We start from the raw sequence: 16,803 nt of genomic DNA, 5'->3' as shown, positions 1-16,803 counted from the left end.
GATCAAGGTGGGCTACCTTCCTAGCTTGTTGACAGTCACCTTATCACTGTGTGCTCACAGGACACTTCCTGCATGCATGTAGAAAGATTTCCCTCTTCCTCTTCTTATAAGGGCATCAGTCCTATAGGATTAGTACCCTATCCTTATGACCTCATTTAACCTGCATGACCACCCATAAGCCCTGTTTCCAAATATGGTCACAGGGGAGTTAGGGTTTCCATATATGAATTTGGGAGAGACACAGTTTAGTCCATAGCGTTTTCTCCTTTCTTAGAATGAATGTATTGGAATCACCTGTTTACTTCCCTGCACCTCATTACGCAGGAACTACCTCAGGCCAGACAGTGCAACTATATTACCATTGTATCCATGGCACCGTTCCTGCCACTCAAAGGCCACATGGTCAATGGTGCTTGAATGAATGAATAGGTCCTAACTACCCTGTTCTGCTCCTTTACCACTGTCTTAACAGGTATTGCCATAATTAGCTGGGGCTTAGGCATAAGCAGATACCCAGGGTGATAGAACATCAAAATAAGCCTTATGCTATGGCTGGAACAAAAAAGACAAAAACCAAAACAAAACAAAACCAAAACAACAACAACAACAAAAAATGTGTTGGCAAGAATGTGGAGAAAAGGTACCCTTGTATACTGTTGGTGGGAATGTATATTGGTGTAACCATTGTACAAAATAGTATGGAGATTCCTCAAAAAATTAAAAATAGAAATACTGTATGATCCAATAATTTCACCATTGGATATTCACCCAAAGAAAACAAAAACACTAATTCAAAAAGACATATGCACCCCTACGTTTATTGCAGCATTATTTACAACCACCAAATTATGGAAGCAACCCAAGCATCTGCTGATAGATGAATGGATCAAGAAGATGTGGTGTACATATATGCAATGGAATATTACTCAGCCATAAAAAAGAATGAAATCTTGTCATTTGCAACAACACGGATGGGCCTGGAGCATATTATGCTAAGCGAAATAAGTCAGAGAACGACAAATACTGTATGATTTCACTTGCGTGTGGCATCTAAAAAACAAAATGAACAAACAAACAGAAAGCAGAAACATACCTATACATACAGAGAACAAGCTGATAGTTGCCAGAGGGGAGATGAATGGGAGGATGGGAAAAATGGGTGAAAGGGAGTAGGAGATACAGGCTCCCAGTTACGGAATGATGAAAGGTACAGCAGAGGCAGTTCAGTCGATGATACCATTACAGCAGCGTATGGGGACGGACGGTGGCTACACTATGTTGTAGCGTTGTGTGGTGACAGACGGGGAGCGCAGCACACCGAACAGACCTGTTGAATCACTATGTTGTGCACCTGAAACTCATGTAACACTGTGTGTCAACCATACTTCAATAAAAAAAGCAAAAACAACAAAAAACAAGCCTTGTGCCAAGTCTGCTACTGAATGTTATGAGGTCCTCATCAGAGCGGTAGAATGACATGTCAGTTAAACTAAACACAGATCCACAGCCACTCCTGGGCCAGGAAGGAGATGCTGCACCATGTCTTTATGTGAGTAGCACACCAACTGAATTTCTAAGTTATTTCAGATGAACAAGTTTGTAGAGAATAGGGTAAATAATTTAATAAAGTATCTCCACTGAATAAGTGACTATGGGATATGGATACTATACTCCTCCGTCAGTTCAAATTACGTATAAAAAAGAAACCACGGCAAACAGGCCTGTACGAAACTTTATTGTACTTTGAGTAACAAGCATGTAACAAAATTTAGAGCATGATTAGGATGAAATATCTCAAACACGTTCCTTACAAAAGCAGTAAGTACAGTACACAAAGACTGTTCATAATATTTTAAAGTCTGCTAAAAATATCAACACATACTAGGAGCTGTGGAGTTATCTTTCCTTTTGACTAGAGCATTTATTCCCATTAGCTTTGCTACAAATCAAAGTTAACATGTAGGAACATACACATATAGTAAGTGAAATGGAAGATGAAGGCATACAACAAACATTCCAATTACTAAGCAAATGTGAAGAATGAAGTCTTTTTAGCATTCCTGAACCTGCATTTCCTTGGAACATACTGACCAGGTACAATGAAACTTTTTTCTAACATATTTTTAACGTGACACAATTTTGACCATTCCCCATGTAATCAATACTGTCTCTCAGCATAATTTGAGGGTTTGCACATGTACTTAAGAAACACTTTCATCTCATTCAGAGGTGATCATTCAAAACCCTGAACACCCACCAGTCCACTGTCCCTCCCCAATTAGGACAGACACTGGGGTAAGTGGCTGGTGGGGCAACACAGTCGGTCCTAGCCGAGTGTCAGCCCTGATGTTCTTTCCAACGACACCAGACATGTGTTTTGGCTAATGTGACAAGCATGTGCTATGAGATATGAAAAATGAAATTCACACAGACATGAAATTGAACTCAAATACTCTGCTGCATGGAGGCTGAATGTGAAATATTTCACAGTGACTGAAATTGACTGGTAACAGGCAATGGTGGGTTTTTTTAATGTTCAACTTTGATTAAAATAAATGGACTTACAAGAAACCCTTGAGATTTAGTTAATACTACTAATCTAAAGGCTCTTGAATTACTGCAGAGTCTCTAGAATCAGTATATGTGACCTTTTATATATTTTTCCTTAAGAAAAAAATAATAATAAAAACACCGAGGTACTTTAGTTTCTTTTCAAGGGATTACTGTTGTTATCTTCCTGAGATGCAAAAGACCATAAGAGAAAAGCACCATGCCTAGGTTGCTGAGTGAGGCATCAGACACTAATAGTTTGGTCCTTTTCTAAATGGATCTCTTCCGACAATTACACTAAAACATAGCGATGGATCGCAGATGCCAGGGGGTCCTGGTTGCCCTTGGATTCCAGGTTTTCCATGATCTCCATCTTTGCCTGGGAGACCTGGGTCTCCTGGAGGACCTTCTTTGCTTATTCCAGGAGGGCCCTCCGGACCTAAGATGGGACATGAGCAATATATGAACAGAGGAGTTTGGTTGTTGATGATGATAGAGCTGATTCTGTAAGAAACTTAAACTGAAAAAAAATTTTTTTTAAGTTTTATGTATTTGCACAGATGTGAAAAGAGGAGGGACTCTTTTGCTAATCCTATATACCTCCCATGTGGAAAAGAACTATTCAAAAATCATCAGCAATTTTTATAAAACTGGGCTAAGCTATATTAATATAGCAATCATGCTGCTGATTAGGACACAGAGCTAACATTCTAATATTTTAATTGGTGGGTTGCCCAAACATTTCTTCCTTCCAGCATATCTTCTGTCAATATCATTATAAATTAGCAAGTGAATAGATCAGTAATCTAAAACTTTACTGAAGTCACTTTTGTGCCACATTTGCAGTTAAATGACTATTTTCATTAGACACATTTTTAAGTTTCCACATTTAAATACACTGTCATTACCATGCAATAATTGTGATCAATATACACACAAAGGTGTTATAGCACTCATTTGTGAATCATTGCCTAATTAGTTCAATTAGCATGCTCAAAGGAAGGAGAGTTAACATAGGATTTGGCCTTTTAAAAAGTTGATGACTCAAAAGAACAAAATATTCAGCTTTTGAAATGGGGCAGAGTAGTCTGAGGCACTTTCTATTACTAATTATTCCTGCTGCTCTTACTAAGAAACATTTATTTAGCACTTAACTACAACCGTAGATACTGTTCCAAGTATTTTACATAAAGACTGTTGAATCCTTTGACCCACTCAAAAGCTTCTTGAGGTAATAACATCTACAATAATAATAAGGGGCACCTGGGTGGCTTCGTCAGCTGAGCATCTGACTTTGGCTCAGGTCATGATCTCAGGCTCCTGCAATCAAGCCCAGCATCAGGCTCCCTGCTCAGCGGGGAGTCTGCTCGTGCACGCTCACATGTGCTCTCTCTCTCTCCCTCTCTCAAATAAATAAAATCTTTAAATAGTACATTTATTGAAAACATGATTGTTATGCACTGTTCCAAATGCCCTACATGTATTAACTCATATCATTTTCCAATAATGTCATGAGGCACATAACATCTCATCACCATTTCACAAATGAGGAAACGGAGGCATAACAAAGTTAAATAACACAGCTAGCAGAGGGTGACTTAAGAGTCCTCCATTCAGTTATTCTGCTTTCTTGAGAATCAAAGATTGAACAGAGATACACACTAGATAAACATGGGTGACTAAAACCATTCAAGAACTAATCTACAGAGTAGTTTTCTAAGGTATCCAAATGATAAACAAGAGAAAATCCTGAGTGATTCATGAATATGATAGAGGAAGAAAAGTCTAGGAGTTAGAGCTCAATGTGTTGAATGTGAATCATTCAAAAAAAGGAAACAAATGTCTTGATTTAAAATTTTTTGACATAGGTTGGTGATGATTTTCTTAAAGCCAAATGTGCAGCAACACTTATGAGCATATAACAAGTCTTACCTGGGGGACCAGGAGGACCTTGTCTTCCCGGGTACCCAAACCCTTGGTTCCCTTTTGCCCCATTTCTTCCTGGTAGACCTGCAGAGTGTCAAAGACAGGAGTAAGCTTACTTTTCCTATAAAATCACTTCCTCCGGGATTGTTTCTTTCAAAGCTGTTCATACACACATTGAAAGAAAAATAAATCTTTTAAAAATAGCTTGCCATTTATTATTTCTCATGGGAAATGGAATTTTTGAAGCAAAAATTTCTAAAATTATCAGTGATCTAGAAAGATGTAACAAGGATTACATATTAAAAAAGGAAAATGGCTTGGGATTATTAGCCCTTTCTCTTAATCATAGTTGTTTATTTATTACTGTGATTGAACATCTAAATTGGTCATATAATAGTAACTGAAAAGGGAAGTATTATCAAATGACATTTCATATAAACATTCAAAGACAGAGAAGTAAGTTGTGGACCATTAGGAAGTTTGGTTGCAAAACATAATTTTTCCTGTAAGAGAAAAAAACCTTTTCAATAAGGTAACAGAAGTTACTGAGGTCAAAATAAAGGAAATAGTGTCTGTGTCTTTCTATTTAAAGACCTTCTTATTAAAGACTCAGGCAAAATCTCTAAGTGCATTGTCAACATTTTCTAATCTGTCACTTCACAAGCTTTAAACTTTAACCTTTCTCTACTTCAGAATATTGCTTTAAGAAAATAGAAAATTTGCTTAACTAGTTGACAAATTATTTAGAGACTGAGGTATACAAGAGCTTTCTGTCATCATAAAAACAAAGATGAACCCTTGCCTATTAAATCAGTTTAGAGGGTGAATACAAACCATACCCTTTTTTATTGTTTGTTTGCTTATGCACATAAAGTTAAGTACCTTTTAATCCTCTGGCACCTGGATGTCCAGGAGCACCCACTAACCCAGGAACACCATCTCTTCCTGGCAAACCAGGAAATCCTCGAGGACCTTCCGGGCCTATGGGACCGGGTGGCCCAGGAATACCAGGGGAACCGTGCTGGGACTGGCAATGATCACAACTTTGAATTCTTCCACTCTGAAGTAAGACTGGTAGCTGAGCTTAAAAACAAAGAAGTCCCACCCCTTATGTTTAAATGGCAAATGCGCATTAATAACATCTCTACTCATTTTTTTTACAATTTACAGATGCCAATCTGTTGACCAATAATTTCACTTCTAGGAATTTAACTCTGGAAATACTCATTGGTCTGTGTCATCATTTTATTGTAGCAATTGCTTAAAATGGGAGGGAAAAGTGAAAACAAACCTCAAAAAAGAAACTGGCAAATTGTAGACATCCATATTTATGAATTAAATTTTCAGAATTATGTCAGAAAAGAAAATTTAATTCATGGTGAAATCATGATAAATTTCTTTATTAAAAAGATTACAAAAGAGAACATATAATTTTCATCTTCATAAACATACTCATCTAGAAAAAAACAGGGGTTTATAAATGTCCTTTATTTTCTTATCTTACTTTTATCTTTTATAATTTCTACCAAGAATCTGTATTACTTTAGTAACTTTAAAGTTATTAAAATCTGTTTGAGGGGCACCTGGGTGGCTCAGTCGTTAAGCATCTGCCTTCGGCTCAGGTCATGATCCCAGGGTCCTGGGATCGAGCCTCACATCAGGCTCCCTGCTCAGCAGGAAGCCTACTTCCTCTCCCTCTCCCACTCCCCCTGCTTGTGTTCCCTCTCTCACGTTGTCTCTCTCTCTGTCAAATAAATAAAAATCTTTAAAAGAAAAAGAAATAAAATCTGTTTGAGACTTACCTCTTAATACATCAGTGCAAACTTGTCGAATAAACTGTTCTGAAAATTCTCTCCCCTGCATCAAATTATTTGGCATTATAACATGTACATACCAAGTAAAAAGCAATGAGAACACAAGAACTATGGAAGAAGCAGAATACGTACGGGTTTCCCATCCAATCCTGGAGGTCCCTGAGGACCTGCTACCCCACGCTGCCCCTGGGGACCCACAGGCCCCATCAGGCCATCCACCCCAGACTCTCCTTTTGGTCCGGTGGCACCTCTGACACCAGGCTCTCCCTTTTCACCTCTCTGAAATCAGAAGAAATCTTGAAAAGCTCTATTTAAATATTTCAGAAGGTATAATTGCATCACAGACTTCCTTAAGGATATGCATATGACTATATATATAGGTATATATGATGTACATTATATAGGGAACAGCTGTGAAATGCTGTTATTAATCAGAAGAGAAACTTCATATATTTATCCATCCACCCATCCCCCCAACTCCACAAATATCCTCTCTTCATTGAGCGTATTGTGTAGGCAATACGTTTAGTGCCAGAGAAACAGCAAACATGACACAGTCCTGTTCCCAAAGAGTTTAAATTCTAGAGAGACAAATACAGAAACACCATGTTCTTTGTTGAATATATGCAGGAAAAAACTTAGCTCCTAATCTAGAACCATTAATGTTCACAAATATGTAACATTTCATAATTAATTCAATGAATCCACATATTATGAAAATCACTATTTAAGAACTGAAGAACATGAAAAGCATTTTGTTTGTGATGTCAATAGCTAGATTTATACAGCATTGAAAATTGAAGCAATAAGGACTGAAAAGAGAGCCTAAGACATGAAGAAACATACCTCTCCTTTTGCACCATGATGGCCTTGAATTCCCTTTGAAAATTAATAGGAAAAAAAACTATAATAACTGTGCAAGGTACAGTACTAGAAATGTGGCATGCACTTTTTGCCACAGGTTTAATCAAACTTTAGTCTTTAATTTGAAAAGTACTGATAGAATCAGTGAAAGAATTACACATGATACCTTTTTTGGTTTTTTGTTTGTTTTTTTTTTTAGCCAGTGAAAAGGACTAGTATTTAAAATATGTTTTAATGAAAACACTTTCTCACTACCTAAATAAAAATGATTTACATTTTTTAATATGAAACCGCTCTGGCCTTAGGACTTAACTGCTTCCTGGTCTATGGGGTTTAGATGCCACCGCACCACTAATTCCCGAGTGCTCTTGAGGCACCTGTTAGACATGTCCTCCTCTGCTGGAAGTCCTTGGGGCAACTTCAGGGGCTTGATCCTTATCAAATGTTTAACCACTTTCAGTTTTGCGTTCACTGAAGGGATATTCTTGTGAACTTGAGGAGTATGTGCTTTTTCTAATCCAAGCATCTTTATTATATCTTTTTCCCAATATGGACGTCTTTTTGTACTTTTTATTCTGGTTACAATATGCAGTTTATGAGGGTGCTGTGGATCCCCACCATATTTTTCATGATCTGCAGGTGAAGGCTGAAATACTTTATCTGGAATTCTTGACTTGGTAAATTTGTGATGAATCCAATCCGTGCAAATAAGAGACTCCACACCTTTTGTCACAGTTTGGAGTCTGCCTGGGGGCCTCTGAACTATTGAGCGCAAAATCCCAGCCATGAGTGTGGTGACTGTTCTCTTCTGAGGCGAATGAAAGAAGAAAAGAGGAAAGATCACCAAGCGCTACATTCAACCCCAGCCGTCACAGCGAGCACCAACTGCGACACTGCGCACTTTAGTTCCCGCCATGTCCCGCCCATTCAAGGGCCATCACCTTTTTTGTCTTTTTAAAGGAGACTAATGACTAGGCAATATGCTAACTGGGTAATAGGAAAATGTGAATTTATGTAACTATTTCATTCTTAGATATGAATATTTTTATATATGCAGGTCAAATATGTAGGTTAGAATGGGATTCTAGCTGAATTCTATTTACATTCTATTCTGATTTTTAAATACATTACTATTTTAATGGAAATTAAACTCAAATCAGGTAAGATATATTTAGTCTTTTATTTGGTGATTAAATGTTCTATTTTCCCAAGTTTATGTTCTTAAAATTAAATTTCAACTGAGTACTATTTGTAAAAGATGAGTTAAAGCAAATATGCCATTCAAAGTGATTAATAGGGAAGAAAATACCCATCTGTCCTATACCTAAACCATTCACAGCTGGTAATTCAGAGATTAGAAAAGCAGTGTGAGGTATAAATGGTATTCTTCCCAAGTGATACACACACTGGGGAGCCCACACAGGAAACTCACTCACCATTACAATCATTGAATGCATCTGGATGGCTCTATTAAATTATTTCCCACTTATCTCTCATGTATTCATTACAACGACACATTACAGGTGATAAGAACTTTCAAGAAAGGCATTAGAATTTCCCATTTTTGAAATTCCTTGTACACTCAGGCTCTAAACTCACCCCATACCAGTTCAGGAACAAGGGTAGAGCTTGCACGTACACAGGCAGGATTTCATGATTCAACTTTACAATTAGAAAGGGTGTTCCACAATTCAATACAAAATTTAGCATATAACATTTCACACTATGAATTTTGCGTTTGAATATTTATTTGGCTTCATCTCTAGGTTCCGTGAACAAAGGTACCCAGATTAGACAAAAGGGAAGACAAATTAGGGAAAAATCCATGTATGGCACAGAGAAAGGCAGATTCTCAAATCAAAATGAGAGCATAAAAACACCAAGTTTTCATGTAAATATAGCAAGTAAAACACTGTAAGACTATTCTTTAAATATCGAGGTTTCTGAAGAAACGCAGGGGTGTTCCCTACCAGACATAACCCTACAACTGGTAGCTTGGGTAAGAAGAGAGTTCAGTTCACGCAACTAGAACTGAATTAGAGCTGAAGCTGAAAACAGCTGTCATCTGAGAATCCACCAGGATGATCTCATGAGCGAAACACAACACGAAAGCCAAGAAATCACACACTTGCAGCACTTGGTAAAATGACAGGTAACTAGTACTGTTTATTTAAAGAGCTTGGGACAACTATTTGGCTGCTGAAAAGCAAGAGTTGCTCTGACCCCCAGGTACTCCCTGAGGGCTCAGAGTTCCTGGTGGTGAGAAATGCAGCGTCCAACAAATCTAGGGCAGAAGTTTTCTAGGGAACTCAAACCCTGCCCAGGGAGGAGACCGCTCTTTCCCTTGAGAAGTGAGGGGAAAAAGAAAACACGTTAAGGGAACTGTGGAGAGTGTCATCAGGAAGCCAGTGACCTAGCGAAGTTGGGAGCTCAGACTCCACAGGAAATAACCTTCTTTTCAGACAGTTACCATAAGAATTTGGGGGGAAAGGCTTGAGTTGCAGAGGTTGAATGGATGAAGAGGTGAAGGTCCTCCTATGAGAACAGCTGTTTAAACATATTGTGTGATTAACTCAGGGAAACCAAGGGGGCAAGTCTGTGTTGTCTGTGAGGAGAAGGGGGACAGAGCTGATTGTATCATCAAGAGGATCGGAGTCAAGTGGAGGAGCATCAAAATCAAAAGACACATTTTATTGAACATAGTTGTATGCAGGCAAACTCGGGCCATTTCTCCTCTTAGTTACTTTTGCTCTTGGTGTTAGCTTCTAAATTCTCAAGTCTCCTTAATACCAGCACTAACCTTCCATCCTCTATTATAGATAACCTTGTGACCACATGCTTTCAGACCTCACCCCCATGGTCTCTCACTTCTCCAGCTGAGGGACACAGAGACCTCTGTCCTCAAAGACACCACTCACAGTTTTATCCCCCTCTCTCCAGAACCAGTGTAATTACTGAATCTCTTGAATGTCACATTCGAAAGAGGTCTACCCCACCAGGGGACTCATGTGTACGCTTTGCCCTTCCAAGTGTGGACCAAGTTGGATCTGAGCTCAACTCTCAGCAATGCAGCAGCACGCAAGCTACATCAAGTACAAATCATTTGTAGGCCTCTTTTGGCCCAATTTAGCTCTGACTGAACTTGCAGGCCATATGGCAATCTCACTACAAACACTACTTAACGAGGAGAGTCTAGACAGGGAAGAAGCAAAACAATTTTACTATGAATCTATTCCATAACACAGTCCCTCAAGATAGTATCTAATTAATCTCCAGCGTAGTAAATTCTATCTCTGAACATGTAAGAGGGAAACAAGTACATTCCTCCCCTCCTAACAGGCTTCAACTACTCACATGTCAAGAAATAAATCAAGACTGTACAGTAGATATGGAGATACTGCCATTGGATGTCTGCCTTTGGCCAATAACTATTCCAAGACAGTTAGCCATTCACTTGACCAGAAAAAAGCATGGAAAAGCAAGTATAACAGTCACCAATCAATACAGAAAAATGAAAATATAAGGCAAACGATTAAAGCCAACCATTATCAGCACCACCACCTGACATTTTCTTCCTCGCATGCTTAGAGTGTGTACTACATCTGCCGTTCTTCCCACTCATTCCCATTTGCAAGTAACCAGCTCCCAACACCATCCAGTTATGTGATTCATTATTTCATTGACCATCAGAGAAAACAAAAATACCTGTTGCCCTGGGATCCCTTGTCTTCCATTTTCTCCCTTTTGGCCCTTTAAAATTTAATAAAAATTATGGATTAGCTTGCACACATATAATGCAATCACATCTAAGACACAAACTATGTATTAACCTGTGGTTAAGAAGAAATGTCACCAAAGCAGTGATGCAAATATATAAAATGATGTAAGAGAGGAAGAAGTCTCTCAGAGGAAGAAAAAAAAATCAACCCTAATATTAACAACATGAAAATAATTTAAAAATCCAATGGCTGTGGACATTTTGTTAATTTCAATGACATAACTATGTTCAGTGCTGACTATACACATGCCAAGACAAGAAGACATCTTTAAAGGAATTTTTAAAAATTAAAAATACACTACAAAGTGGAATATTACTCATACATTTTGAAAAATGGAATCTTGCCATTTGTGACAACATGGATGGAACATGAGGGCATTACGCAAAGTGAAATAAATCAGAGAAAGACAAATATATGATTTCACCTATACGTGAAATCTAACAAAATAAAACAAACAAACCAAACCAAACCAAAAAACCTAAGCTCATAGATACAGAGAACAGAATGATGTTTGGCCAGAAAGGAGGGGGGTGGGTGAAATAGGTGAAGGGGGTCAAAAGACATAAACTTCCTGTTATAAAATAAAGAAGTCCTGGGGATGGATGTATAGCATGGTTACTACAGTTAATAACACCATATTGTATATCTGAAAGTTGCTAAGAGAGTGATTCTCAAAAGTTTTCATCAAAAGAAAAAATTTATAACTATGTAGGGTGATAGATGGTAACTAGACTTATTGTGGTGACCACTTCACAGTGTATACAAATTTTGAATAATTACGTTGTACACCTGCAATATAGTTGACCCTTGAACAATGCAGAGGTCGAGGGCACCAACCTCCCTCGAAGTCAAAAATCTGTGTATAACTTTTGACTCCCCCCAGATTTAACTACTAATAGACCACAGTTTACCAGAAGCCTTATGAATAATATAAACTATCAATTAATACATCTTTTGTATGTTATATGTAATATATCCTATTCTTACAATTAAGTTAGAGAAAAGTAAATGTTAAGAAAATGGTAACGAAGAGAAATACATTTATGATACTGTACTATATTTATTGAAAAAAAAACTGCATATAAGTGGAACTGGGGTGTTCAAACCGACATTGTTCAAGGGTCAACCATATACTACTATATGTCAATTATACTTCAGTATGAAGAGTACCATAGAAAACATTTTGCATGAAGATCTTTAAATCAGGACAAATAAGAAGAGAGGAAAATTAATAAAGATATAAACACATTTGTCCCTTTAATAAATACTTTTGGATATCCATCATATATAATACATGGTCCTAGCCCCTAAAGCACTACTTCATCCCTACGTTGGACAAGATAATTAGCAATTTCTAGGAAAACAAATACCTAGGTAATATAATCAATGAATGATCTAGTGACTTAAATTTTAAATCACTCTTGCATCGTGATTTATTCACTTATTTACTTAAGTGAATTCCTAATATTTATTGAGTGACACCTATTTGCTGGCCCAGAGGGACACTGAAACAAAGATATTGTTTACCTTCATGTTGCTTACTGTGTGGTGGGAAAGATAAGCCATTAAATCAAGAATAATGAAAATGCATACTTAAATATCTGGGCTGGATACTACCGGAACAGGAAGGGGTATCTGACAGAAGGGGCATCTTATAGGGTAAGGAAAAAGACTCAACCTTAAATGACCAAAAAGAGTCAAACAAGGAAGCACTTTCCGGGACAGACTTTATCTTGAAATGTGTGGGGCACCACGGAAGGATTCCTGAGCAGATGTGTAGCTTAGTTATTGCATGCTGGTAGGAGCATGGGAGGAAGGAAGGAGACTGCACTCAAGGGACCAGTGAAGAGGACAGTGCAGTAATCTGAGACCCATGACAAGAAATGATTAGGACAGTGTGGACAGGAAGAAGGGGCCAAGTTCCAGAGAGACTTAGATGTGAAACTGCTGGTGGAGAGAGAAGAGAATGAATTTTAAGATAACTTTCAAGACTTTTTCCCCTCAGGTCATTACACAGTGCTACCAATTACCATGACAAAGAACAGAGTAGGAGATGGTTTATGGGGAAAGGTGACAAGTTCTGTTTAGGACACGTTGATGTGCACATGAGATATCCAAACTCAGTACCAAGAAGGAAATTGGAATATGTAGGTTTAGAGCCTCACAGGCACTTCCTTAAAATTCGCCTCACTCTTCATTTCAAAATTAACTTAAAGACATCATAATAATACCTGAATATCTTCAGTAAAAGAAACTGAATCAACAGTTGAAAAACAATTGTTGAGACTCTAACCTTAGTAGAGTCTAACTCTACTATTACTTCAATTTGTAATTTCCTTTTATGCCTCCAGAAATTCTAGAGTTCTTTGCCTTTGTTGCTAAGACACCCAAATGAAACATGCTTCTAAATCATTAGATGTCCTCAGCCTGATTTAATTTTTTGGTATAATTCTCCTTCCATCTGTTAGTTTGAACATGTTTTATATTTGGTGTTAATGGTTTCTTTTCGAATTGATTTGTGCCATAAGCCATTTCAAAGCATTTCTGGAAACATACATACTTTCCATAAATATATAAATAAAGATATTAGAAGTAATGTAATAAAATCTATAACTGTTTTGTTGAACTATTTGGTTCCCAAGTTTTCTACAACACCGAAGTGAAGAAGAATCTTAAAATGAGATTCGATGTTGACTAAAATGTTTAGAAGACAAGAAGAAAGCTGGGACTTAACAATTAGATACTGATGGCAAAACAGGAAGGAGCTGGAAACCACGTAAGAACTAAAAAGAGCAAAGCCCTGATTTTATTGTCAAACAAAAATAAAAAAGCCAGCAACATACCTGAATGCCTCTTTCACCTTCACTTCCTTTGTCCCCCTACAAAAAAGGCAGTTTAATGTCTAGCATAATCTAGGATCTTCTGTATCCTTTCAAATAAACATTTTTCCACAGGAAAAAAATATTTGGTCTCATACAAATTCCACAAGTTATAAGCAGAAGCTGATTCCAAAACAGTATTTGGGAAGAGAGTAAAATCGTATTATGTCAAAATGATGTTCTAAATGAACACTGTCTTGTGCTCTTACATTTGAAAGGAAAATTGACTACAATTTCTATTTTACCAGGAATAAGACAATTTTCTGTATTGACCACCATCTGAGGTTAAACAAACATGAGAAAACTCATTTTGACAACCGTTGTTTTATTAAATCAAACTGAAAATCTTCCACTGATCCAGTTGTAGCCACACATTTATAGGACGCAATGAGGTAGAATATTATGTTGAAATGCTATTTTAGAAAACATATGCTTCATAAATGAATTTGGGGGGATATCCATATTCCAGAATAAAAATAAAAATCCTAGGATTTTTTCAGCTAGAGGAGATATTCGAGATCAACTAATTCAATGTCCTGGTTCTTACAAGGACATGAATACGAATACAAATTAATATAATGAATCTGCAAATCAAGAAAGATAAGCACTTGCCCTAAGATGAACTTGGACACTGTTTCCAAATTTCTTTTCTACCTTACCATGCTCTCTAAACAAAGAGCGAGTTTTGTGTTTACAACAAACAAAATATAGGTGATCTTTTAAAGGGTAAGTTTTGAACACTAAATTTCTCTAAATCCAAACATATTCACAGGTTTACTTAATATGCACTAAGTTTCTAACACTTCATTGCTGCTATGAGTGTCATCCCTGTCTCTCCTGTGTTACCAGCTGCTTAATGGGAAAAAAAGGTCAAGGATCATACTGGTTATAATAACCTAGGGGCCAAGTATGTAACACATGAGAAACAGAAAATTGAAATGGTAGAAAAACTAAAACAGCAAGGGATATATAGATGAAGATGTAAGTTAGTATCCTTTCCAGAATAAAAGCCAGTATATTTACTTTTATCCTGAAATGTATGTATTTGCAGTGGGATTGACTTCTTTGACAAATGGGCAGTTAGTTGTGTCTTAAAACCCCAAAATAATATTTATATAGATATAGCTTCAGGCTTCCTTTACTTGAGGAGAGAGAGAGAGAGAATGAACCTAAAGTGTTGCTCTCTTCTCTCACCAAATCCTTCTACATCAGTATACATGATTTGTATTTTAAACTCCTCAAATTCATTTTAAATGAAATTCTATGTAATACACTCTTTCATAAATAGGAACTTCATGGTCAAACATTCTGGGTGTAATTTTTATCTTTTTACACTTTTGCCCCAGTTTTGGTAACAGTAATATTCACATTTTGGTAAGAGTGCCTGACATGGAATACTTTTCCTACAAAATTCTGATTCATGTGGACTGACAGCAAAGCAATCTGAACTTACAGGATATTACTTAAGGATATGTTTCCATTTTCTGAGCTGCATGCCTCATCCAAGACCTTCATCTAGGAGACCATACTCATGTAGGGACATGAAAGATACCACAGCTATGGACATGGTGTGGATCAGATCATACATATACAAATATAAAAGTCAGCTTATCCTTAAAAGTATAATCAGTCCTACTATGATACTTTCACAAAAGGAAGACTTACATGCTAAAAAGCTGATTAAAAGTTAATTATATCTCCTAAATAATGCATACCTTTTTTCCTTGAATTCCAGGTAAACCCAGGTATCCTGGTTCTCCCGGGAGACCTACTGCTCCTTGTTCTCCCTAGGTAACATAGAAATTACATAAAGATTGCAAACCTACTGCTTATGAAAAACACCACTGTTTTTATCCCTACATATATCTCCAATTTATAATCCATGGTTACAAAATTAGTTGACATTTAGAGTTATTACTGCAGACATAGTAAAGAATGAAAAGATAACGGGAGTCCTGATAAAACTTCTTACACTTTTTCCTATCTTTGCTAGTTAAACTATTCTGATAGCAATGTTTTAAAATTTTATAAATATTTGTCATTTTTATTTTATAGCTTCAACCAGAAAGTAAATAATAAAGTAGTGATAATAAACATAGGTATCTTGGGCGCCTGGGTGGCTCAGTTGGTTAAGCGACTGCCTTCGGCTCAGGTCATGATCCTGGAGTCCCAGGATCGAGTCCCGCATCGGGCTCCCTGCTCGGCAGGGAGTCTGCTTCTCCCTCTGACCCACTTCCCTCTCGTGCTCTCTGTCTCTCATTCTCTCTTTCTCAAATAAATAAATAAAACCTTTAAAAAAAAAAAAAAAAATAAAATAAACATAGGTATCTTTTGTTTTATTAACTTTCTCTTCTTCCTTGAAACTGCTTATTCTCATATTGCTAGTTTAAAGAACCTATTTTATTGTTACAAAACTGGTGAGTAAATAGAACTAAAATTACTGAAAATCTCATTACTCACTGTTTTTACTTTGTTATAGATTTTCTCTCTACCTCTCACAAGCACACAATAAACAATTTAGTTACTAAGATTTGCTCAGTATGCATGCTTCATTTTAGAATGTCTTTTACCACAAAATATATTAATACCACGATGTTCTTCATATGCCGTTGTTTTTAAAACGTAATTTTAAATACAGAATAGTACTTAACTGTATTGATTTACCATATTTGTTTTAATAAAATGCCAATTATTAAACATTAGTTTTCACCATTTTTATTTTTATAAACAATATTGGGGTGAACATCTTTGTAACTAAATAGTAAACACACTTATGTTTTTTTCTTTATACGTAAGGAATACTGTTTTTTAGAAGTAAATTCTTAAGCTATTTCCATTACAGGTAATATTCCACAACTTAATTCCTCCGCTCTCCATCATCCCATGGATAATCCCAAGGGATTATTTCCTTTATGAAATAAAGATTGCTTAAAAGTCTTACATAAGGAAATTTTCTGAAAGTTATAGTGATGATGTGTCAATGACATTTAG

General features: G+C 36.8%; 2 protein-coding genes across 2 annotated transcripts in view; both read right to left on the bottom strand.

Annotated features, from left to right (window-relative positions):
* Positions 1-1,727: 1,727 nt before the first annotated feature.
* The window catches only part of COL21A1 (collagen type XXI alpha 1 chain), a 180,973-nt gene continuing 165,897 nt past the window's right edge, over positions 1,728-16,803 (bottom strand). The window contains exons 22-30 of the mRNA XM_032409621.1: positions 15,528-15,599; positions 13,777-13,812; positions 10,860-10,904; positions 7,137-7,169; positions 6,423-6,569; positions 6,279-6,333; positions 5,359-5,559; positions 4,483-4,560; positions 1,728-2,989 (exon numbers count right to left, since the gene is read on the bottom strand). Coding sequence (XP_032265512.1) covers positions 2,802-2,989; positions 4,483-4,560; positions 5,359-5,559; positions 6,279-6,333; positions 6,423-6,569; positions 7,137-7,169; positions 10,860-10,904; positions 13,777-13,812; positions 15,528-15,599 — 855 coding nt within the window. The 3' untranslated portion in view covers positions 1,728-2,801. The remainder of the gene's footprint in view (positions 2,990-4,482; positions 4,561-5,358; positions 5,560-6,278; positions 6,334-6,422; positions 6,570-7,136; positions 7,170-10,859; positions 10,905-13,776; positions 13,813-15,527; positions 15,600-16,803) is intronic.
* LOC116635524 (39S ribosomal protein L30, mitochondrial-like) lies at positions 7,418-8,268 on the bottom strand. The gene has a single exon (XM_032409623.1). The coding sequence runs from the start codon at positions 7,939-7,941 to the stop codon at positions 7,456-7,458; it is 486 nt and encodes a 161-aa protein (XP_032265514.1). The 5' UTR covers positions 7,942-8,268; the 3' UTR covers positions 7,418-7,455.

Source organism: Phoca vitulina, unplaced genomic scaffold (assembly GCF_004348235.1).
Source record: "Phoca vitulina isolate PV1807 unplaced genomic scaffold, GSC_HSeal_1.0 scaffold11, whole genome shotgun sequence".
Lineage (NCBI taxonomy): Eukaryota > Metazoa > Chordata > Mammalia > Carnivora > Phocidae > Phoca > Phoca vitulina.
This window is presented reverse-complemented; position numbering and strand designations above follow the sequence as displayed.